Source organism: Callorhinus ursinus, unplaced genomic scaffold, assembly GCF_003265705.2.
Source record: "Callorhinus ursinus isolate GAN/ISIS: 27379988/994484 unplaced genomic scaffold, GSC_fseal_2.0 scaffold8, whole genome shotgun sequence".
Lineage (NCBI taxonomy): Eukaryota > Metazoa > Chordata > Mammalia > Carnivora > Otariidae > Callorhinus > Callorhinus ursinus.
Window position 1 is genome coordinate 43,296,064 of NW_027397070.1, and position 25,942 is coordinate 43,322,005.

Here is a 25,942-nt window from a genome sequence, read left to right on the forward strand (position 1 = left end):
CGATATAGATCACAATCCCGCGAGACATGAGTCTCCATCCAGCGTACCAGTGTCTTAGCGATTTACAGGGAAAAAGCATTCTTACCAATAGCCTAACTTTCAAAGACCTATAACTCCATTTCCTGGAGCCCTAACATCACCCTCCCCTCCGTGAGTGATGTGGGAAACAGAGGCAAAAGGGAGAGTGAACAAAATTGAATTTATGACCTGTAGCCCATAGGCAGAGTGTGAGATTCTTCCAGGAAGCCCCCAACTGTCTTAATGTTAGTGCCTTACTAGAAGGAAAAACACCTGAACTCGGCAATAGCCAGGCCTCCAGTATCCTATAAATCTTCCTTAGCACATCAAAGTCCTTTTGGACACCTCCCTTTTTCCTTACCTCCCCCAACTCCCAAGTATATAACCAGCCATTCCTCACAACCCCAATGCAGCAGCTCTTTCTGCCCCAGGGTTCTGTCCCCATGCTTTAATAAGATCACCCTTTTTGCACCAAAGATGTCTCAAGAATTCTTTCTTGGCCATTGGCTCCAAACCTCACCAACATCCCAAAACTACATCAGGTCGGCATAATGGGCATACCCAGAAACTGCTGGGAAAATGCTCAAATGCCTTCACATCCCTGCCCTTAGGAAACCTCCCAGTGAGGAAAGGTCTTAGAATATGTCCCTTTTCCTGAGCAGGAACCTTCTCACTCTTCCTACAAGGTCATTATCAGTGACCTTCCCATTCCCAGCCTCTCCTCCAATGTACTACCTATCAAATCAAGCACCAAAAAAAACTTATGAGGAGCCTAAAATTGGCCAGATTCATGGCCCATATGACCTAGAACCTTGCACAGAAAACCAGCCTTACATGTAGTGATCACAGGGTAGAATGTGTCCAGTGGGGGTGGGGGGCGTGGCAGGATCTGAAAATACATCAAAATCAGCTGGACTCTCTACTTATTTTGCCAAGCACAGAGGGTTCCCAGGCTCCACAAGTCACTTCTGCAAACCCCCCATTTCTCTCCCATTTGTTGCCCTCACAAAAAGAAACCCATGAATTTCCTGCTGAAAATGCCTTTCTAAAAAACACTTCCGTGAGGATGGATTTACAGGATTCCTGCCCTGTCCCCTCTGCTTTCCTCCCATCATAACACCTCAAAGATACCGGTGGCAACAGAGTCAGAATTCTCTTTGTACGGCAGAAGGGAGCAGCGGGGAAGCTCCACTCGTGATAGCATGGGGGCTATTCCATGAGCAATCAATTCAGCTCAGAGCATTAAGGGATGAAGGATAAAGTCAAATTTCTCTGTCACGACATTAATCTAAAAATAGAAGTGGGCACTCCTAGCGTGTCTAGCTGTCCTCCATGGGGGAATGCAACTGCCACGCTGGCCCGACCCCGTCCGTCCGGTTACAAACTCGGCTGCAGAGGCAACACCTCTGGGCCTGCTCACCCCTAAGAGGACAGGAGGCTAAAAGCCACGGCATCCAAATAAACCACAGGGGGCTCGGGTAGTAAGAAATGTGTCCAAACCCTTTCTGAACATTTACATTACTTTTCTGGTTAAAAATTTTAAAATTCCAAGGGGCACCTGGGTGGCTCCGTCGGTTGGGCGTCCGACTCTTGGTTTCTGCTAGGGTCATGATCTCGGGGTCATGGGATCAAGTCGCATGCCAGGCTCCGCACGTGGTGCAGAGTCGGCTTGGGAGTCTCTCTCCCCTCTCCCTCTGCCCCTCCCCCTGCTCACACGCACTTGCTCTCTCTCTCTAAAATAAAACTTAAAAAAAAATTTTTAATTCCATAAATATGCATCTGTGAATTTATCTGAAATCTGTCCACATTTCCGTTGTTTAAACAAAAGCAAAACCACAATATCAACATAAGCAAAAACAAGAGTCAAATAATGTGGAAACTTCTGGTACAGTCCAACTTTTAGACAGCTGTATATAAGCATAGTTTTGGTTCACAAGGAACACTAACAAGAGGTAAGGCTGAGGCTACAAAATAATGGCTAAGATTCATATTGTGCTTCTGGAGGGGTCCTGGGGAAAGAAGAAATGAGACAGTAGTCCTCAGCTCCTGTGCATCTGGGGACCATCAGGCCTACGGCTGCCAGGCCCTGGGCTCAAAGAGTAAAGGATCCCCTCCCTGCAATTCCAGATGTGGGGACGGTCTGCGATGATCTGCCCCACAAAGGTCCCAAGACCAGGTTTAAAGCCAGGGCTATGGGCGCCTGGGTGGCTCAGTTGGTTGAGCGACTGCCTTCGGCTCAGGTCATGATCCTGGAGTCTGGGGATCGAGTCCCGCATCGGGCTCCCTGCTCAGTGGGGAGTCTGCTTCTCCCTCTGACCCTCTTCCTTCTCATGCTTTCTATCTCGCATTCTCTCTCTCTCAAATAAATAAATAAAATCTTTAAAAAAAAAAAAAATAAAGCCAGGGCTAGCCCCAGCACACCCAGACCCTGATGAGTCACAGGGTCCATCCTCCAGAACAAGTTGCTAGAATAGGGTCTCCTACTACAATCTGTTCCTAAAGAGCAGAGAAGAAAGACCACTGCACAAGTGCGAGAGAGCCTGGACTTGAGTTCAGGCCCCACTATTCTCTAGCTACGTGTTCTTGGGCAATGCATTCAACCTCTCTGAGCCTCAGCTTCCTCTACTGTAAAATGGGGCTACCACCACCTCTGCCTGGAATGCCTTAGATACTGCTCCAAATACAATTCTATAGCACCAAAAGCAAAATATGATTATTCCTCATCCCATCTCTAGGAATCCTGGGCGGGGGGGGGGGGAGTGGAAGGCCATTTATTGCTGTCACCATGAGTAATAAGCTAAGGAAAAAAATCAGATAATGTCACTAATAATCTTAAATCATCTTATTTTGGAAATATTTAAGTTGATTTTTCATTACCATCCATGGGACTTGACGGGCCACCCTTCTTTGTCACCAGCCGCCATGCACTTGGGAAAGACAAGCTAATTTATGGTTAATTTTATGAGTTTGAGGGAGAGAGGAGAACTGACAATGACAGAGAGACTGTTACTGATCCACCACGGGATTCCTATCCCGAAGCACAGAGAGCAAGGAGCTGACTACTGAAGAAATAAAAGTGTTCTCCAATCTGATTTAAAAAATGTGGGGGGCGCCTGGGTGGCTCAGTTGGTTGAGCCTTCGGCTCAGGTCATGATCCTGGAGTCTCTGGATCGAGTCCCGCGTCGGGCTCCCTGCTCAGCGGGGTGTCTGCTTCTCCCTCTGACCCTCCCCCCTCTCGTGTGTTCTCTCTCTCCAATAAATAAATAAAATCTTTAAAAAAAAAACAAAAACGAAAAACTTCCCTTTAAAAAAAAAATGTGGGGCGCCTGGATGGCTCAGTCATTGAGCATCTGCCTTCGGCTCAGGTCATGGTCCCAGGGTGCTGGGATCAAGCCCCACGTCGGGCTCCCTGCTCGGGGGGAAGCCTGCTTCTCCCTCTCCCACTCCCCCTGCTTGTGTTCCCTTTCTCGCTGTGTCTCTCTCTGTCAAATAAATAAATAAAATCTTTAAAAAAAAAAAAATGGGCAGGGGACCTTCTTTTCCAAGAAAGACAAACAAACACCCAACAAACATGAAAAGATGCTCAACAACACTCATCATCAGGGAGATGCAAATCAAAACCACAATGAGATATTACCTCACATCTGCTAGGATAGCGATTACCAAAAAGTAGGAGACAACGTGTTAGTGAGGATGTAAAAGGGAATCTTTTTTTTTTTTTTTAAGATTTTATTCATGAGCGACAGAGGTGAGGGGAGAGAGAGAGAGAGAGAGAAGCAGAGGGAGAAGCAGGCTCCCAAGGAGCAGGGAGCCCGATGCGGGACTCGATCCCAGAACCCTGGGATCATGACCTGAGCCAAAGGCAGACGCTTAACCATCTGAGCCACCCAGGCGCCCGTAAAAGGGCATCTTTGTGCACTGTTGGTACAATTTTAAATTGCTGCAGCCACTATGAAGAACAGTATGGAGGTTCCTCAAAAAATTAAAAGTAGAATTACCATGTGATTCAGCAATCCTACTTCTGGGTATATATCCAAACGAAATGAAATCACTATCTCCAAGAGATATCTGCACCACCATGTTCACTGCAGCCTTTATTCACAATAACCAAGATTTAGTAACAGTCCAAGTGTCCATCTATGGATGAATAAAGAAGATGTGTTGTATATACATATACAATGGAGTTATCAGTCATAAAAAAGAAGGAAATCCTGCCATTTATGACAACATGGATGGACCCTGAGGGCATTATGTGAAGTGAAATAAGCCAGACAGAGAAAGATACATACTGTGTGATCTCACTTATATGCGGAATTTAAAAAAGGCAAACTCACAGAAACAAAGCAGAATGGTGGTTGCTAGAGGTTGAAGGGTAGGGGAAATGGAGAGACATTAGCCAAAGGGTACAAACTTCCCATTAAAAAATGAGTAAGTTCTGGGGGTCTAACATACAATACGGTGACTAACTATAATGAACAATACTGTCTGGGGTGGTGCCTGGCTACGACTTTTGATCTTGCGGTTGTGAGTTCAAGCCCCATGTTGGGTGCAGAGATTACTTAAAAATAAAATCTTAAGAGTGCCTGGGTGGCTCAGTCAGTTAAGCATCTGCCTTCGGCTCCGGTCATGATCCCAGAGTCCTGGGATCAAGCCCCGCATCTGGCTCCCTGCTCGAGCCTGCTTCTCCCTCTCTCCCTCACCCCTCTTCTCACGCTCTCTCTCTCAAATAAATAAATAAAATAAAATAAAAAATTAAAATAAAATAAAATCTTTTAAAAAAACACAACAATACTGTATTATATACTTGAAAACTGCTAAGAAGAATAAATCTTAAATGTTTTCGCCACACCAAAAAATGGTAATTATGTGAGGTGATGGATGTGTTAACTAAGCCTGTGTGGTAACCATTTTGCAATATATATGTATATCAAATCATCACATTGTAAACCTTAAACTTACACAATGTTACATGTCAATTATATCTCAATACAGCTGAAGGGGAAGGGGCGCTGGGGAGTCTTTACTGTTTTTTTCTTCCTGAAAACTAAAACACCTGGCAGAGCCTGAACACTGGTCTCTTCTATATAACCCAGTGAGGAAATGAGTTTGTGTTTGTGGGCAGGGAAGATGCAGACTTGGCTGCCCAGCCATGACCTCTGGGGCAAAAGCAAGGCATCTCTGACCCCTCGGCTGGTGTGGAGACCCTCATTCTGCTGTCGTCCACAATACTTGGGACCTAGCTGGAAAATGTGGCAGAGTAACAGGCCCCGCTGTCAGGGGCTGGGGGTGCCTGAAAGAAAGGACACTGTCACGAGATCCAGGCATCCCAACAGCCTGACTTTAGGCAAATTACTCAACACCTCCTGGTCATGGCTCTAAGGTCCCTAAGCTCTGATCTTATCAATAAACACAAAAGGGAGTTATGAATGACTGGAAACTGAAGACTCACTGTTTCCCCCAACTACAATCTTCTTTTCCTCCTTCTTGGATTCTGAAGGTCACCAGAATGCAGAAACAAACAAAAATAAAATGTATCCAGATGGCTTGTACTCTAGGACTGAAGTGGCAGAAGATGAGGTACACGGACAGGAATAGGCAAATCACGTAAAAAGAAAAAGCAGTCGAATCTGCACTATGGAATCTGGGGTAACTTTTTCTTTTTTCAATAATACTTCTTCCTGTCACATTGCCTTATCAGACACATCAGATTGCAAATAGTCACAGGGATCTGCAGAGAAAGGTCTGAGTTACAAGATCAGTCAGTGCAAGGGCCCCGTGGCCCCACTGGTATGGTTCAGGTCCCAGAGTAGAGAGGGCTAGAGAGTCAGAGCCTCCATAGCTGGCAAAATTCCAGAGGCAAACATTAGGCTGCTAACTATCTGAGGTCCAAGGAACACTTTCCAGCTTGTTCAGTAGAGGAGTTTGAGTCCATCTAGAAAGGGACTAGGGATAGAAAATGCAAGATTTCAAGGCGCCTGGGTGGCTCAGTGGGTTAAGCATCTGACTCTTGATTTCAGCTCAGGTCATGATCTCAGGGTCGTGAAATCAAGCCCTGCTTCAGGTTCCGCACTGAGTGTGGAACCTGCTTAAGATTCTCTCTCTCCCTCTCTCTGCCCCTTCCCCCCACTCTAAAAAAAGAAGAAGAAGAAGAAGAAGAAGAAGAGGAAGAAGAAAAGAAAAGGCAAGATTTCATAGCAACAAGGAATTGCTGCCAAACACTGGGAATGATATATGCAAAGTCCTATATTGTGCGTAATTTGTGGGAGAGGGGGGTAGGGAGCAGGAGAAGATGGAAGAAAGAAAAACACTACCTCTGTTGTCCAGAATTCTGGGTTCCTGTGTTTTTACAGAAAAAAAATTACCAAAGGAGACAAAAAAAAAAAGAAAACCACAAAAAAAAACCAACCCACATCTTAATTTCATTTGATTCTAAGAAGTAAACTTAGGGTTTAGGGGAGGAAGGAGATCGACTTTCCTCTGTATTTCAAAATTGAACTATTCTTACCTTATAGATATATCCCATTTTGAATTTTAAATATCTATAGTGCAACTGGAGAGAAGAGGACTAAAACACTGAGAACCAAGTACAAGACAATTTATACTCGAAAGTACAAGATCACAAACTGTGGATCTAAAGGCTGAGGGAGTAAATGCAGCCTCTGGAATTACAATAATTCTGATCGATATACAGAGCACTTATCATGTGCCAGGTGGTGCTAAGAGCTTCATCTAGATTATTTCACTGAATCCTCACCTCTACCCTATAAAATGAGACGGGTGGAATTATAATTATTCCCATTTAACATTAAAAAAACGAAAGCACAAAGAGTTTACCGTTTGCGCAAGGTCCCAGCTAGCAAGTAATAGAGCCAAGACACAACCCACATCTCACCCAGAGCTCACATGGGCTCATCTCCAATGAAAGAGAGGGTTCACATCCTAAATGTGGGCTCTAAAGGAGAGTTTGGACATTGTTTAGCTAACGTCTTGGGTTGGGGGCAGAGGGTTAATGCATGGGTACAGAGTTCTGGAATCTGTGATGACCAAACCCACCAACATTTCCTGAGTACCTACTAAGTGCTGTGCCCAACCAGATTTGGAATAAAGCTGCCGCATAGAGATAGAAAAGGGGTAATCATGCTCCATCCTCCTGCCAAAGGAAGACCACAAAACTCAACATAAAATCTCTTTGGCCCACCCTGAATATTCCAGTCTTAGAAAAGACTGTGCAATAAGAAAGCTAAGTTGGCGAGGGTGGGGGGCGCCTGGGTGGCTCAATTGGTTAAGCCTCTGCCTTCAGCTCAGGTGATGATCCCAGGGTCCTGGGACTGAGTCCCTCAGTGGGGAGTCGGCTTCTCCCTTTCACTCTCCCTCTGTGCTCTCCCTCTTTCTCTCAAATAAATAAATAAAATCTTAAAAAAAAAAAAAAAAAAGAATGCTAAGTTGTTTTGGGGAAGCGGGGGGGGGGGAGTGAAAAAGGCATTCCCTTTGACCTTGGCCGTAGACTGGTGCAGCGGGGAAAAGAGAAATATACTGCCTTCCTCCTGAGGCAAAAGCATTTTAATTATCAGTTGAGAGGCCAGCAGTCATAAAACTGGTCAGCTGTCCCATTCAATCAGGCCAAAGGCCGTAACAAAACAAGGCAGCATTTCTCAGCGGGCCAAGCACTGTGAGTTAACGCAGGTCCAAAGAGGGCGAGAGACACCGACATTTTCCACAAGAAGCCCAAACACAGTTGGATGGGGCTGGGGGGTATCGATCCCCTTCTGTGGCTTCGGTTGAAATAAATCTGCCCACGTCAGTGGGAGTGGTAAAGCTACCCGCAGCCGACTTGGGAAAGGGAAGCTCAGGGCTGCCTAAAATCCTCACGCTACTTTAAAAAGGGAAACCCAACGATATCCTGTGCACACCTAAAATACCAAGGAATAGAAAGAAGTTTCTTCTACTCCTTGGAAAGAGGAAAGAAGTGCAGTCCCATTCGTGAATGTGGTTCCCGTGTGACACGTGGCACGCACGGTCTCATATCATCTTCAAGCAACTCAGCTCTTCTGTTTTGCCCACGTTTTACAAATGAGGATCCTGGGAACTCCCAGAGGCTAGCCACATGCTCGATGTCAGGGCTCAAGAAGTAGCTTTAATCCAAGTCTCTCTGACTCCCAAGCCAGTCGTCCTTCCATTAGACCACAGTGACTCCCAAAGCCAAGCTTAAGGGGAAACGCTTTCTTCTCAGATCAAACCCTCCATGCTTCCTACAGAGAGCACAAATCCAGGGATGAGCAAACCTCAGCTTTATTATACCTCATTTCCAGACCTCACTGTCACATCCCGGTGGCTGCACAAGCACAGAGTCTCCCTGCAGCTCTGCTGGGTGGGGGGCAGAGGCACACACTTAAGTGGTCTCGAGCCCCACCTGAAAAAGCCTTATGTTGATTCAGAGAAGTTGGGTGGGAAGGCAAGAGCAAAGCTCCGAGACACCGGGATGCCCCTCAGTCAGCCCCAAGGACAGAAGTGGCATCTGACTAACTGCGTCCTGCCTCCAGGATGAAGGCTGACCTTGGTTTATTGTGAATCTCCCTCATGATTCATGTGACCAGAGCATCTTCTCTCGGCGAGGCCATCTGTCATGCCCTGGGCAGCAAAGGGGGAGGGGTACACCTGGGAGCTCCTGTCAACTGTTTTCTCCCTAAACCACTTGGAGAATATTCCCCTCATCAGGAGCTTCGGCCCCTGCAACCAGAAGCCAGAAAGCGGGGAACCCGGGCACGTAGTGGCCTGATGCACAGACAGACCACGCAGTCGCTGCTTTCTCCCAAACACACGCATGCGCATTTGAAGGTCAGTCCTAGAAGGGACCTCGAAGACCCATCTCATCCAAACCTTTCACTTCACGCGCGAGGAATCTGAGGATCAGAGAGCTCAAGATGTGCCCAAGGCAACCCGGCCCATCAGTGCCAAGGGTGGTACGTGGGCCAGTGCTCCTTCTACGCCACCAATTCTCCTCTTACCCAGATGCCCAATTTAAGAAGTTCTCTGTAACAGTGTTGACTCATAACCTTCTCAGAGTCTTCGATTAGTCAAAGTAGCAACCCTGTCCCCCAAAATGAACCTGCACACATTCTGAATAGATTTCAAGGGATTCAAGGGCGCTATGTTAACAGCCCTTCCCTAATAAGAGAAACAGTATGGCTCTACACGGACCTGATGAGGAATGGAAGGGGATTCCAAGGTAAAGAGACGGGCGACCTGGAGAAGCAGCTACATTTGTTGTGACAAGACCACTCACATCATCACCTTGTGTCTCACTTTCTCGAACCACAAGTAGCCCTGAGCTACCTCATAGGAATGAAGTAAAACACCAAGTTAGGAATTGAAATGTTTCCAGGAGACAAGGAGGAAAGGAGAGACAGGCAGGCTCTTGTCTCCTTAGAGATACTGAAGCACAGATCTTGACAGTGTCATAGACCGGCTGCAAAAGGTGGACATCTCTACTTAGTTGTTGCCAGGTTTGCCCAGGAGAGATGTGAGAAAGAAAAGACATCATGATTTGACCTTCAAGGCAACAGCAGCTCAAATCAGAGGAAACAGATAGAGGGGAAGACACTAAGGAATCATCTGGAATCAGAGCCCACACACCTTTAAAAGCCCTTCTTGGGGGGCGCCTGGGTGGCTCAGTTGGTTGAGCGACTGCCTTCGGCTCAGGTCATGATCCCAGGGTCCTGGGATCGAGCCCCGCATCGGGCTCCCTGCTCCGCGGGAAGCCTGCTTCTCCCTCTCCCGCTCCCCCTGCTTGTGTTCCCTCTCTCGCTGTCTCTCTCTCTCTCTGTCAGTTAAATAAATAAATAAAATCTTAAAAAAAAAATAAAATAAAATAAAAGCCCTTCTTGGGGGCGCCTGGGTGGCTCAGTCAGTTAAGCGACTGCCTTCGGCTCAGGTCATGATCCCAGGGTCCTGGGATGGAGCCCCGCATCGGGCTCCCTGCTCAGCGGGAAGCCTGCTTCTCCCTCTCCCACTCCCCCTGCTTGTGTTCCCTCTCACGCTGTCTCTCTGTCAAATAAATAAACAAAATCTTAAAAAAAAAAAAAAAAAAGCCCTTCTTGCCCTGAACTTGCCCACTCACTGAGCCTGTTTTCCCCAAGAACGGCTCAGGGTCCAGAATACCTACACAAAGATCCTCCATCTTCTGCCCTAACTGAAACACAGGCTTTATAGGTGCCTGTTGCCCAGGGCCCCAAGCCACCTCCTACACCATTAAGTATGCTACAGAGAAGCCCCCAGAGCCACCATTGATGAAGGAAGGCACTCCAGAGCAAGCTTGGGGTAAGGATGGCAAATCTGCCACAAAGAGAACAATTTCCCTCCTGATCCTTCTCAGTGGCCCCTTAGCCCCGGCAAGCACAGGAAAAGACCCTGGGAACGTCAAGGGCATCACCTGCCTCCTGGGGGGCCATGCTCTCACTGGGCATTTGAGTCTGCTGGTCTCCCTGCCTGGACCGTCCTGGCCCTACCTACCCTCACTGCTTTGTCTCATTAACTCCTTCACTCCCTCAGGAAATGCTGAGGCACCAACACCTTCCCTCCACAGCACGCACCATAGTCCTGACTTAGGTCACTCCCTGTGACCCCACCGGGAGCTCCTTAAGGGCAGGGCAGGTGTCTGGTATTGCTTACTATTATATTCTCAACACCAAGCACTCAAATTAACACACAAAGGAGAACTGTCTTTGTGCAAGAGATGGCCATGCCCAAGGGGGAAGGGAAAAGCATGGTTCCCAGGCAACATTAAAGAAATGGGAGCTGCAACTCGACCTCTAGGTCAGGCCTCACCAGGTTCAATTGTTTGCTTCATTTCAGTTTTATTTACTTATGTCTTTATTTGGACTTGCAGCACATGCCTCTGTGTTCATGCAAAACGCTACCCATCAATGAATAGAATCCTCTGGTACATGCCTGGTGGCTGCTGGCTAACCTTAGATTGCCTTCTACAACCAAAATGTCCAATTCATTGAGCGCTGGTATGCTTTTGCCAGGAAAAATCCTCAAGACATGTCCATCACCCTCCAACTCCAAAAGAAGGCACTTGTAGCAAACAAAGAACCACAAAGACCAGAAATGGGAAGGAAAATGGGGAGAGAGATCCAGCAGTACCTAAGCGAGGTACTACTGGAATTATCTCATTTGGGGATGCCTTCATGAGACATAAAAGGTCACTTACACACCTCTTACAAAGGACTAGGAATTGGGTTCAATAGCCAACACTTTGCTGCCTCCCAGATCCATCCTGGGAATGCTTTATAGTTTCTTTTATTCTCCTATAGGAAAAACTGCTGTTAGGGCTACTCCTCATCCTTTTCTAGGCAAGTCCTTCCTGCTACATTGCTCTTGGCCAGGATCCCTGTGCCCTACGTGCTTCTTCCATTCATTCATTCATTCATTCATTCATTCCTGCACATAGGAATGTGCTCAACCTCAGTGTACAGGAAGGACACTGGCGAGTGGAATCCAGTGGGTCACAAAGTTCCACAGCACACTTTCAGCCCAAAGAAATCCTCCCCAGGAAACCCAGTCAGGGTCCGTGGCCAGTGTCCAGTCCGGGTATAATCCAGGGCTTGGAATATTACAGCAAGCCTGAGGTCAAGGGCAAGATGGGAGCTCTGTCCTCCTTCCACTTCCAAGAAAGCAAGGCTTCTGCTTCTTTATTTTGTGAACTCTTGAGAGAAGGCTGAGAAGAGCACAAACACCGGTGAGCACAGAAACTGGAGGGAGGGGCGCTCCTCAGCCTCTGGTTGCCAAGAGGAGCAGCCACTCAAACAAGTCCACAAAACTAGAAGGGAGACCGTGAGGGGCACGACGGGGAATTGACAAGGAGGGACACAAGGGGCGCCGCGGTGGGCCGGAGTGGACTGGCGGTGGGTGCAGGCGGCAGGGGGTGGCCTGCTCCCGCAGCACCTGGCAGCCCACTGCCAGTGAGTTATTTGGGGCCGGCATCTGGGAAGGGGGCAGAGAAAAAAGAGGGCAGAGGCACTGGAGGTTGGTAACAAACCCTTGGCACCCGAAACGTTGGTGGACTCGGACATTAGGACTGGGGCAAGGGCCTGGAGCTTATACAGGGGATGAAACAGACGACCCGTATCCTCCGGGACCTCCTCCAAGAGGGGGGCTGGTTTCCCACTTTGAGATCCCGTAAGCAGACCAGTTCAAGGGATACTTTATTCACTCATTTATGCATTCACGCGTGTCCCTGGACACTAAAAACACAAAATCTACTTGGAGGCCTGGGGGTGCTCCTGAAATCATGGAATCAACAAGAGGAGCCAGGGCATGAGGCTAGCAGGCGGCGGCAGTCCGGCTGAACTGTGTTCGATCCTCAGGGGCCCGCGCTGCACGGCACACACGCTCGCTTCACCGGCATTCCTCCCAAGCTTCACGCCAACCGCTTCACGAATGGACCGACCCTGACTGCAAGGCATGTGAGCCCGCAACCACTGGCCCAGCGGCTCTAGTCCCTTGTCACCCGCATGTTCTCCTACACGCTCTCAGGCACTGTGTGCCTAGCACCCGATGACTACTTAGCACCGACCACAGTGACAGGCTGTGGGGGGGGGGGGGGGGGGGGGCGGGTTTGTGCCGAGCACAGGAAAATGGGCAGGGAGACGAAGCAAAAGCATCCCTGAAAGCCGGGTTACTCCCATAGCGAGGGTGAGGGTGCCGAGCTCCTCACGGCTGGGAGGCACGGAGCATACTCCGGAGGAAAGAGGAAACCAGCCTGGCTTACGGGGAAAGTGCTTTGAGAGGAACCGGGAGATAAGGCAGCAGAGACCTCATGGGAAGTTTCAACTGACCCCCAAGCCAAAGAAGGCAGGTGTGGTGAGTCCCAACCACATGCAGCTCACCACTCACCTCCTCTGCTTTTCTGCTATGAAACTAAGAGTGAGTCAATCAGACCTTAAGGAAATGTGGATGCTGTGCTCTGTGACTAGGGTAATACTATTCCTAATCCTATAAAACCAAAGCACCACAGGGCCCTGGCTCTGTGAAGGTGAAGCGCCCCAGCCCCCCAACAGCAGTGTGCTGGCAACCGTGTGGTGACTGGGGACACAGGCGAAGGGGCCAGACTTGGCCGCAAAGTCCGCCCTTAGGCCTGGCGGCACCAAGACCCTAGCCAAATGGCTGACCCCTTCCGAGCCTCAGTTTCCTCCTCTGTAAAATAAACACGTTCATAGTCTTTAGTCTGCAGGGCTGCTGTGAGAATGAAAAGCGAACTGACATGAAATGTTTCATGCCTAACCTTAAAGAGAACACTCCATAAGCATCAGTTGTATTATTATTATTATTATTACTATTACTATTATTATTATTGTTACATAGGGGTTTGGTTTAGTTTAGGGGTTTGGTTTGGAGTATATCTAAGTAGTGGAATCCTGTGCAACCTTTAAATATCTTGTGGTGGAAGACTATTTATTTACATAACAAGTCACAATACACAGACAAGTCGGGAGGCACGAAAGCATGCTACAGCAACATGGTTATTAGGATTTCCCGTGCACGATTCTGGGTAAACACAAATATCCATAAATGCAAAAACTGGAGAAACACACTGCTTTTACCTTTCTGTTTTTCTGTGTTTTCTAAGAGAAGGGAAGAAATTATTTAATAATAAAAGTAATAACACCACCTTCACTTTGGGCAAGGCTTTTCATTTTCCAAAGCTTTCTCATATGACCTTGTTTTTACACTAATTTAAGTTTTAACAACCGCTATTGAACTGTTATTCTGCCCAATGCCTTCAAGCCAAAATCCTGAAATCCATCTACCTAACCCCCAAAAGGACAATCTTTCCACTAAAAGACCATCTTTCATTGACACCTCTGCTAACAATCAAGTAGCTGGTTCTTCCCAATTGACGGAGCAGAGACAAATCCATTATCAGAGCCAGGGCTTTTTGCAAGTAGTTTTAAGAAGTGATGTTTGAGTTAATGATGCAATGTGGTAAAGGAGTATAAGCCATTGGTTAAATCAGGGGTCTGAGCCACACATCCCCAGGCCTGGCTAACCTTGTTTGGCTGTATGATGCCAAACATCTGAAATAAACATTTCTTCCCAATGCATGTCCCACATTAAGATTCCATGGGAAGACTACCAGCTGCTTCCCCCACCAGCCCTGCTCTCCCTCTTCCTTGGGAATAGCCCCTGATTATGAGCTGGGCTCACTGCCACCCAGATTGAAGGCCTGCATCTCCCAGCCTCCCCTGCGCCAGCCATGGCTATATGGTTACATTCTGGCCAATTAATGCAAGCAGATGTGTTTTTGCTGGACTTCTGGGAGGATCACGGAAGCCAACTTAACTCCAGGAGCACCTTTTTCTGTGCTTCTGCTTTTTCTTCCTCCTTCAGGCCTGATACTTGGCCGGAATAACTGGCATTTCAGCAGCCATCTCAGACCATAAGGCACTCCTGAGAATGCAAGCCATGTATTGGGATGGAGTGAAAAATGAGCCTGGATCCCTGATGACACTGGGATGTCCTAAACTCTGCAGACTTCTTTTCAAAGACGAATGAACGTACACCTTGTTTTAGCCACTGCTATTTTGGTTTTTAGGTTATGTGCTGTCAAACCTAAACTTACTGAGGATTATATATCATAGGGTGCTGTGCACCTTCCATTGCCAGTTAACAGCACGTGACTTTTAAAGTAGGTGACCAGGATAGTAAAGCATTTTAATTAATCACCTTTCCACTGAGCCTTTTATAACAGATGTTTATCACCAACTACTTTCTTTTTTCCACAAAGACAACCCCCATATGTACATAGTCTTTTCCCTAGCGGATCTAAGTCAACTAACACATAGGATTCCTGGAATTCTGCCCTCACATGACAGCAGCCAAAATCCAACTCTCTAGAATCCTTAATAAAAACCAAGAGAAGGGCGCCTGGGTGGCTCAATAGGTTAAGCGGCTGCCTTCGGCTCTGGTCATGATCCCAGGGTCCTGGGATCAAGTCCTGCATCCGGCTCCTTGCTCAGTGCGGAGCCTGCTTCTCCCTCTGCCTGCCGCTCCCCCTGCTTGTGCTCTCTCTCTCAAATAAATAAATGAAATCTTTAAAAAAAAAGGGGGGGCACGTACTGCACGGAGCACTGGGTGTTACACAAAAACAATGAATTGTGGATCACTACATCAAAAACTAATGACGTAATGTATGGTGACTAACGTAACATAATAAAATAAAATTAAAAAACAACAACACTCACCTCATGAGTTAATGTAACTAATGGTCAGATAAATTACCATTTAAATAAAAAGTTTTGCTCGGGCGGGGGGGGGGTGGAGAAAAAGACTCATACTGGATTTACACAATCCCAGGCAAACAGCCACCACAGACAAATGTCAAGGAGCTATCCCAACTTCCCTGTGAGGTTTACAGCAGGCGTCAATATCAGCACCAACCATGCAGCCCAATGGATTCCACACATTTCTGGGCATCCGCAACCCCCTTGAGGTCAAGGGTCAGACTGTACCACGTGTAAGTCCAACTCCCGCCACAGCACAGTGCTCCTGAGGGCTCCACCTTGGCAGTCTGAAAGCCCACTAAAGACAAAGAAAGAATAGGGTTTTGTCTCCCCAGTGACAGAATGACATTGAGGTCTCTTGCCATCTCCTACAAACAGCAGAACCTTAGCAAGGTAACTTTTCTTTCAAAAGAGCCTAGACTTCCAAACGCAAATCTCATGGAAGGTAAAACCTGGTGTTTACAGCTTGAAATTACAGCCAAATTTGAAACTTCCTGGAGGAAATGATTGACTTTTACAATTCCGTCATCCTAGCCCAAGTTTTTCAAAGGGCTCAGTACGTACGATTAGAGCACTTTGCCTACTTCTTCCAGCATAAGGATATAAGAAAAAATAAAGAACAGTCAGCTTCTACATCACATTTTCTACCAACGCATCTGCTTATTCTTACCCCATCAACCGAAGCAATGTCTAGGCAGAAATGTGAAAGGGATCACCAAAAGTTTTAATTTAAGACATTTAAAGAACAGAATTTGGGAGGAGGGATGAGAATAATCTTATTTTATGGAATCTTAATCCTTCACATGCATTATATATAATGTTCCATGCTTTTACAAGGATGAATGTTTCTTTCTTTTTTTTAAGGATGAATGTTTCTATTATTAAGAGAGAAAAGGGCTCAGGTAGAAGAGATAAGGGTAAGAAAGGCTATTTTAAAGTAAACTGGAAAGTCTATTTGTCTATGTGTGTGTCTGTATGTACAAACATATGTATATATACATTTACATATATATAAAATAGTTACTTTAAAAATGTCTGGGGGGATATGCCAAATGTAACAGTTATACTCCCTGAAGGAAAACATTATTGGTTATCTTTTTCTTTGTTATCTACACTGCCTAATTTTTGTACAACAAAAACATCTACTTAAATAATTTTAAAATGTATTTTTCCCCTGAAACAAATAATACATTATATGTTAACAATTTAAAAAAATAAAATCATAAGGAATTATAAAATAAAAATAATTATAATTGTCCAACAAAAACACACACACACAAAAAAACCCCTTATTTTTAAAAAGTAAACATTCATAGTATTGACAGAAAAATAAACCACATCTGGAACAGCTCAGAACAAAACAAAGTCCAAAGGAGTTCCGGGCTCAGTGCCGAAGGAGACAGAGAGCAAAGTTCCTGGGACCCACACCACCCCCTCCAAAACCCTAATGCCCCCTCTCCAGACAGGATGCTCAAAGTCATCTTAAGCATATCCTACTTAACAAATTCTATCCTCTCTACCACACAGTGCAGGCAAGAGAGAGCACAAATTACCGCACAAAAGCAGCATAGTCCCAGCGCCTGCAGATTCCTCCAAGGAAAGAGACTGGTTTCCACCAACTCACCATATAATTATGTCTAACACTTGCTTTACAATCCAGTTTATGGATCCTGGATGTTTCATAAACAGTTACTTCTCAGTTCCCTGCTATTAAACACTAGGTAGTTACAACAATTCATTAATAACACCCGCAGGCTATCAGGAGTCTATACTACCACCAGCAGGTCACGCTCTCTCAGTGGACACTGTCACCCGAGTTGGCTCCACAGCTCAAACAACATGCCTCTTCTTTCCTGTAGCCCCTTCTCTGGGGGGGGGGGGGTAGCTCAAGTTGGGGTGGTCAGGTAGAACGCAAAGAGGAATTATAATTACCTGCTGTTCCACCAAAGAGGGAAACCCCTTTTGTGATTACAGACACACTTCCCTAAAGTGGAAAAATCTACCTATATATATATGTGGATATGTATTGCACAGCATAGCAGAATTATACACTGCCAACCTTGCCTGCTCATATGAGCTCAGAATTATTCCAAACCCCTCGGCTGCCTCATTTTTCTCTTTCTAAACCAATTTCTCCTGGCACTCATTCCATCCCTACATCTCAACTCAAGGATGGAATGGTTTTAACCAAGAAGTTTCACTGCCCACTGAGATTCCTTTAGGAATCCACTCCCACCAGAGCCATAGACTGAGTATAAAAGTGCTCTTGAGCCCTCCAGCCCCATCTCTTCATACTCACTGTTACTGGACTTAAGGTCGCGGTGGATGATGGGGACAATTGCCTCATCATGTAAGTAGTTCATCCCTCTGGCAATCTGCACAGCCCAGTTCACAAGGATGTCTGGGGGAATCCTTTTCCCAGATAACACTCTATTCAAAGGCCCTCCACGTGCAAACTCCATGACCAAGCAGAGGTTGGGTTCCTTCAGACACACCCCCCTAAGGGCAATGATGTTGGGGTGCTTCAGCATGGCGAAGAGCTTGGCCTCCTGGCGAACATTCTCTATAGTCTGGCTGATGTCCTCATCGGGGTCATGGCGAGCTGCTTTCACGGCAACCTCATCCCCTATCCAGAAAGCACGATAGACCTTCCCAAAGCCCCCGATGCCAATAATCTCTTCCAGGGTTAGCTCCGCAAAATCAATCTCTAACACTGAGAAAGAGAAGAAAAAAAGAAGTCAAAAACATTCTGAAAATACCACTGAATCACCCATTTACCAATGGGTAAACATAGCAAGTTATCTGTTCACTTGGCTTGTCTCCCCACTATAAGGTAAGCTCCATCAAGGCAAGAAATGTGGCTAAGCTATTTTCTGTTGCATTATTCTTAATGACTAGCACATAAGGAGCATTCAATAAATAGTCATGTAATAATTTCTACTTGGAGCATCATGCAGAATGTCGTACCATGACAAACCATTTTAACAAAAGGGAACATAGAGGGAGATCATTTTTAGAAGACTTACTCATTTTACTGTGTACTAGATGGTAAGAAGCATATAATCCAGACACACAACAACCAAACCACAGTGTCAAAAGAGCCTTCGTAGCTGTATGATCAGATTAGGAAAACCACCAACTCCCACTGGACAGAATATAAAAGGGTGAGTAGGAAGAGATTCTCAGGGAAGGCAACACTGGGAACGCACCCTAAAGAATAAGTGGGAGGGAGAGTGCCTGGCTGGCTCAGTCGGTAGAGTGTGCAACTTTGGAATTTGGGGTTGTGAGTTTCAGCTCCATGTTGGGTGTAGAGATTACTTAAAAATAAAATCTAAAAAAAAATAAAAAAAAAAAAAGAATGAGTGGGAGGGATCTCATCAGGCAGCAAAGATCAGGACGGGGAAGGACAATCCAAGCAAAGGGAAGGTCCTGAGCAAGAACATGAGGTATGAGAATATACAGCACATTAAGAACTTCAAGGAGTCCAGTGTGGCTGGATTATACGCATTAGGATAGGAGGTGAGGCTCAAGGTCTTGCTGGGGTCAGCTAGGTTGTGAAATGGTTTTGAAGTCATTTTGAGAGGCTTGAACTTCATGCTGTGAATGATAGGACTCATGTATTTTTAAGTAGGGGAGAGTTATTAGACGGCGATTTAGAAAGGACATCAATTCTGGCAGCCATGGGGAATATAACCTGGAGGATAGGGAGCCTACTGCAAAAGGAACCACTAGGGAGGCCGTTGAAGTAGCCCAGGCACACAAGCACAGGGTCTGAACATCAGCAGCAGGTAAGACGAAGCGTGTGGAGTAAACTGGGAAGATATTTTCAAAACATGGTTCTACCACGACCTGGTGACTAAGACGTGCAGGAGAGGAGCCTCCCAGGGGACATCTCACTCCAGAAGTCACCTGCTCTACAGCTCCATCCCCGATGTCCCCAAGTACCACGCCCAACCACTCATCTCCTTTCCAATGCAGAGTATGAACCTAGGGTACCTGATTATATCTTCAGCGTTGTTTGGAAAGGCTTCCTTGGATAGATCATAATAGCTGCCAGTGATTACAAATCTCGGGCTAGATAAGGTGTTGCTATAGGAGTAAAGTGCTATTTTACGTTTCTCTCATGAAAACCCTGTGCTCTGTCTTCTCAGTCTCTTTGTCTTTATCTGGCTGACTCATACTCAACCGTCAGGTCTCAGCTTAAACAAAATCTCCTAGAGGAACTTTTTCTAACCCCCGCCTAAATGAGGTCAGGCCCCCATCAAACACGTCCATTAACAGTCTCTCTTTGGCAAGACCTAACAAGGTTTAATTACTTGTTCAGTGCCTGCTGTCCTGCGAGATTGCGAGATTCACAAGGGCAGAGTCTGTCTGCTTTATTCACCACTGTACTCACCCTGCTGAACATTCAGCAGGTAAGCAGAAGTCAAGTAAAATGGGGGGACAAGCTATCTCAGTAGGAAATGAACCAAACTCAGATCTGAAAAATTTTTTAAAAATGCACTGGACCTCCTGAAACAGAGAGAATATAGCCAATTTGCTAAAAAACAAACAAAAAACTAAGAAAACAAAGATATATTTCTGAACTTTTGGCAAGACCAAAAGAGGAACTGGCCACTGCTGGCTCTTCTCTTCCTTCCTCAGCCAGCTCCAGGATGACTACAACCTCCACTCACATGCTCATGGTGCTCAAAACTCTATACTCTTGCTTAATTAGAGTATTCCTATCTTATCTAGGGCTAATATTCATTTGTATTTTACAATGCAACTGGCAGTCTGCACAAAAGAATACAGAAAGATATACAACAAGTATAGCCCATCTCAACCCCCCAAAGTTCCAATTGTTCAAGCTCTCACCTCATCTGGCACTCCTCTTAAAGAATAAATGTTACAGCTGCTCCTGCAGAATAATGATCAACATCCGCTCTAAAATCCTCTAGCATATCTTGCAGTACAGAGGCCAGAAAGCTAAGAACTACATTTCCCAGACTCCCTTACCACTACAGGTCTGCTTTTGCCAATTAGATGCACAGGATAGGGAAGTCAGAAGTGAGATGGACACCATCTTCTTGCCGCTTCTCCTGACAAGCATGGCTGTGGAGAAGTGGGATTTTTCTGCATGTCGGTGTCTAATCATTAGCTCTGGGAAGATGTAGAAAGGAATGCTGCAAGGCCAAGTGGTTGCCTAATCTCTGGACAGCAACTACAACAGGGTGTTCTTGAAATGGACAGCTTCAATGTCAACTCCTGATTCTGTATGTTCGCAATTAGAGAAGTGGTAGCTTGCTGGGTGAGCCAGGTCTGCAATGCTGTGGGAGTTGTTCCTATAGGTCCAGCTAAGAACCCCTTCTAGGGGGCAACAATTCTGGAAGCATCCACTTTGCTGTGTTAAATCACTTTCTGCTTAAAATAGCTTAAGTGTTTCTGGGTCCTAAAATGAATCCTGATTACTAACTCTTGTCTTATCTCGTCTACATCAATGAGAAAAACAATGCGTATATTAAAGAGTGATAAGAAACCCTCTTGGAGAAATATGTAAATTATGTTAGGAGTCTCCTTGGTCATGGAGGGAAGGAACATTCACTTTTTCTAACAGCTTTTACACTGATGAAAAGATACCTGTCTCTTTAACAAGTCTGCATTCACACATCTTATTTCCTCAACTGACTATCTGAATTTTCCTTAAGGGAATTAACTGTTGTATTTTCTCTTACACCGTTCCTTCTTTCCTCTGGTCTGAAGCATAGTTGCGAACATACAGGATGTGTTAAGTATTTATTTAAATGCATAAGGATTTAAAAGAAGTGATGCTGAACCTGGGTGCTGAAGGGACAGCTCCTCAGATGGCATTTCCAAAGACAGAAAACCTCTGTGGGGAAGGGAGAGCAATAATCTCTCTCTGGGTAGAACAGAAACCCTCAGGTTCTTGCTAACTAGTTAAGGAAATATTATGACCAGCCTTCAAGAAAAGTATAGAACACAGCTTGCAAGCAGAGAGAAGACAGAAGAGCCGGGCCTGGGGGGAGGGTACTTTCTTTTCCTTTCCCTGTGAAGATGTCCCTCTGGGTAGGAACTAGACCTTCAGTTGCAGCTGAGAGAATGTGGGGCTCTCCTTTCCCACTTCAGTCAAGACCTGGTTTTAAGTAAGAATCAGGTCAAGTCACATTCAGCACATTTTTCAGTTTCTGTGGATGGATATTTCCAAGAATATCAGGAACAAAACCTTCTCTCTTTCATTTTTGCAGTAAGGATGTTATCCTCTCTCAACTGTATTCTTGAAAACTAAATGTATAGGCACATTCTGGTGGGTTTTGGACAAGTGAATGGTACATACCTCACTCATTTAAAAATCCCAAGTACACCTGAAAACACATCCTTGTATTTCTAGTGGATGCAAGGAAAAGAATGTAAATTAATAAAAATCTTAATTAATGCCCTGCTTGAAAACAGACACAATTCTCCTGTAAGAAAAACTTTTTTTCTTAATACCTAGGACTATGTCCCAAGATGATGAATTTGGAACTGTACATTTTTCCTCTTTCACTAAAAAAAAAAAAAAAAAGATGAGTGAGCTCCTAGGTTATTTATATTTGTCAGCTCCATGGAGAGCTAAACTTTCATATCTACATTGGAGGGGATAAAGGCACTATATAAATATTAGATGATTTCTAAATATCTATTATATTTTTTATTTGTCACAAGATTTGTTTTGAGTACAGTGTGAAACAAAATTTTCAATTTAAAAAGCAATATTTAAAACTAAAACTGAACGTTCTTACTTAACTGTCTGCTATTCATAATCTAATGTCACAATTCATAACCCAGAAGAGAAGTTCAAAAGGGTAACTAGGGAAAAGCTGTCAGTGGCTCAATTTCATTCCAAGTCTTTGGAGACAAGGTTGTCAATCACTTTATTTTCCGAGTGACACTAACTAAAATGGTGGACGCAGGACACCTATCAGAGCACCTGTTAGCAATTTCCCAAGTTCATCTTTATGAAAGCATTTGTGACTTATAAGCACCTCCTTATCATTTCTTTATCTCCTGGTATTTTTTTTAAAGTTGTATTTATTTAAGTAATCTCTACACCCCAGGCCCAGCTCGAACTCACGACCCTGAGCTCAAGAGTCGCATGCTCCACCAATTCAACCAGCTAGGCACCCCTATCTCCTGGTATTTAATACAGTATCTATCTTTTGCTAGGTACTCCAACTGGTTTTTGAATGGAATTAAATTTTCTGATTTATCAAGAATTAATTCCACTCAAGTTCGGAACTGCTGATGAGACTAAACAACTTACGAAGGCCTTCAAATGTCATGTTCTTCAAGTCAATTCTTTTAATAAGCATAAAGTACTTCCTACTTCCTTATCATCTGAGTTCTAGATACAGGAAGCTAGTCTATCTAAGGTAACTTTTGTCACAATAAAGATTTAAGTCCTGGGCACCCAAGGGAGAAGGAGCTGCTAACGTAGCACACTGTGGCCCCGGCTGGTGTTCGGCAGATGAGTTTTTCCAGCCCAAGTCACATTCACTCCTGACTGCTCTGACAGCTCGGGCACAGAGACGGGAGAAACGGAGTTCCTGCTCATGAGCCTCACACAGCTCTCCCACTCTTGACATTAGCTGTACAAAAAAAAAAAAAAAAAAAAAATCACAAAACGTCACCCATAAAGAACCTCAAACCTTTGACTTATGTATAAAAAACTGCAGCGTGTCTAATATGCCAGGCCATTCTTCCAGTTATCTCTTCCAGTATGTGACCAAGTTCATCTTCGGCGCTATTTCAGATACTACATTAGGACCCTTAACCTCCACCTTCCCAGTACTACAGCCAAAAAGATTTAACGCCCAGAAACCATTTAAAATCATTTGTTGCCTCCAGGCATTATAAAGATCAAAATGTAGAAACAGGAAGTTTTACACTGAACGAGAGGGAGATAGAAACAAAGGGAACTAAGGATTTGAACATCAATTTGATGGTCAAAACACCAATAAAGAAGAATAGAAAAATAAGGAAAAAGGTTATGCTTTTCATATTAAGTGATGGTATTTATTTTTTATTTTTTTTTAAAGATTTTATTTATTTATTCATGAGAGACAGACAGAGAGAGAGAGAGGCAGAGGGAGAAGCAGGCTCCCAAGGAGCAGGGAGCCCGATGCGGGACTCCATCCCAGGACTCTGGGATCATTACCTGAGCCAAAGGCAGACGCTTAACCATCTGAGCCACCCAGGCGCCCTTAAGTGATGGTATTTAAAGAAAACATCTTAAATAAAGTAACACAACTGTTCAGATGAAAATAAGTTACGGGACCGAAAGATAAATGTTACAAATGAAATTTAAAAACTAAATGCCTAAAGTTGGCCCCTGGCAACGATGTTTTTTAACTAACTAAACTGTAAAGTATACAAAATATGGAATAAAAAATAAGAAATATGTATTAACAATACCTTTTAGCAGGGAAGAAATTATGGAAATCATCAAATATGAAACAGTGTAAACTGCACAAGAAGGTATTTACATCTTCTTAAAACCACCTAGCAGAACTGATTAAGGGATTCCAATGGCAATTTAACTCCTTTGATAAAAACAAAGGAAATTTCATTGCAGGGTGTGGAACAGGGGGCTCCTGGGAAATTGGTGAAAACCAGGACACTGGAAGAAAGGCCCTGGGAGGGACATGGGCATGGTCCCCTTGAGATCTGGCAAATACCAAATATAGGCAAGGATCTAGGGTGAGAAGAAAGGAGAAAATGTATTATCTGAACAGCCTGGGTGTCAAGGGACTGGGACTTAGCCACTGCACCTTGTGCTCCTGATCTCTCATGGGGGAAGGACATACTTTTCCCTCTCCAATCATTTCTCCACCCATCATCACCTGCTTCTTCACACACTCGCACCCCTCTCAGCACCTCATTCAGTGAGACTTCTAAAGGTACAACTTCTGACACAAGACGGCGATCCAAGAAACCAACACGACATTTCAAAGACACTTCAGCCTTGAGTTCACACCGGCTTCCGGGACATGAGAAGAGCCAGCCCAGCCAGCCCTGCGCGAGACACCCCCATCTGCTTCAAAGCAAAAGCCCTGAAGGGGCGGGGACAGGCGGTCGAAGAGGTCGGGAAGGTCCCCGATTTGGGGACTAAGATGATGACAGAAACTACCAGCTGGCCTGCAATCCTTCCAGATTTGGGGAAGCGGGGAGTGCGAAACAGGGAGATTCTCATGCTGGGGCTTCAGGATGTGGAAAGCGGAAGCCACTGCTGAGGTGGTCAGATGAAGGTTAAGGAGCCCAAGCGCCTGAGGTTCCAAGCAAGGCCTGCGGCGTCTCTATCCTACCCATCGCACCCACCAGAGCAGCCCCTGCAGCCCGAGCGCGCGCGCGCACCCACTCCCAAGTCAATCATTCCCCACCCGCCCTGCGACCACCCGTAGGCCTCCAGCCCCCCACCCCCTTCCCCACCCGGCTCCGCGGCCCAGCCTTCGCCTTACACTGGATGGGCGGGTAGCAGCTGGGGTCCTCGCCGCCGTGCTGGCAGCGGCTGGAGAAGGCGCTGCGCGGGGTCACGTAGTTGCTGGGGAAGATGCCCACCCGCTGGTTCAGCTGCCCGGTCCACCAGCCCTCGTCGCCGGACACCTGCGAATCCTTGGACAGCACCTCCACCACGTCGCCCAGCCGCAGGGTCAGCTCGTCCTCGCCCGCCGCCTCGTACTCGAACACCGCCGTCCAGTAGGGCAGCGGTGCCTCGGGACCCAGCTCCCCCGGGGCCGCCGCCGCCTCCTCCTCCTCGTCCTCCTCCTCCTCGGCCCCGGCCCCCGCTCCGTCCTCCCCCGGCGGGGCGGCAGCGGCGGCGCTCGTCAGGCAGCCGAGAAGCGCTCTGGAGGGCTCCATGGAGCGGCCGATCCATAGGGTGCGGGGCTGCCGCCGCCCGCAGGAGCCACCGCCGCCTATTGTTCATGCGGCTCCGCAGAGCTGGGGGGACCCCCCTCCCCCGACGGCGGCCGCAGGTAGGGCCCGGGCTGGCGGGGCGGGGAGAGCCGGCTAGCTGGGGCTGGCGCGGCGCCGCGACAAGTGCGCCGAGCGGGAGTGCTCACCGCGGCATGGGGGGCGCGGCGGGCCAGAGCCCCCGCCTTCGTGCTCGCCCCCCCCCACCCCGGGGGCGGCCTGGCCACCTCCGCCGCGGGTGCCTGCTAGCTCAGCCGGTGCCCGCCGCCGCCCGCCGGCCGCCGCTCCCCTCTCCGCCCGCGCCCCGCCCCCAGCGCCGCCCGCACTCCCGGGACCACCTGACGCCGGCCTGGCTCCGCCCCAGCCCTGCGGACCCGAAGGGGCGGGGCCGCCCGGCGCTGGGCCCACCCTCCCCACGCCAACCCGCCCTCCCATTGGCCGCTGCCGACCGTCCGCAGGTTCCTCGCGCCGCGGCTGGGGCTGCCCCGCCAGCCACCGGCCCGCCCCTCTCCACCCCCTGCGCCTACGTGTCTTGCCCCCGGGGCCCGCCCCCTTTTGCGGGCTCTCCTCAACCCCAGGTCGACCCATTTCTCTCTCCCATTGGCCCGCGGCAGTTCCAACCATTGGTCGGTGGTACCTGTCCATTTCCTGCGAGAGTTCAACACCTCCTGGCAGGAGGAGTCTGCGGCCTC

General features: G+C 46.8%; 1 protein-coding gene across 3 annotated transcripts in view; it reads right to left on the minus strand.

Moving 5' to 3' along the window:
* Nucleotides 1-25,537, minus strand: part of MAP3K9 (mitogen-activated protein kinase kinase kinase 9) — a 78,302-nt gene extending 52,765 nt beyond the window's left edge. Inside the window, exons 1-2 of one of the 3 annotated variants that reach the window (XM_073895429.1) lie at nucleotides 24,797-25,537; nucleotides 17,602-18,015 (exon numbers count right to left, since the gene is read on the minus strand). In XM_073895429.1, the coding sequence (XP_073751530.1) occupies nucleotides 17,602-18,015; nucleotides 24,797-25,196 (814 nt within the window). In that variant the 5' untranslated portion in view covers nucleotides 25,197-25,537. Of the gene's footprint in view, nucleotides 1-15,459; nucleotides 15,591-17,601; nucleotides 18,016-24,796 lie in introns of those variants that run through there. The other 2 variants (XM_025869779.2, XM_073895431.1) reach the window with 2 other exon arrangements.
* Between the last annotated feature and the right edge of the window lie 405 nt (nucleotides 25,538-25,942).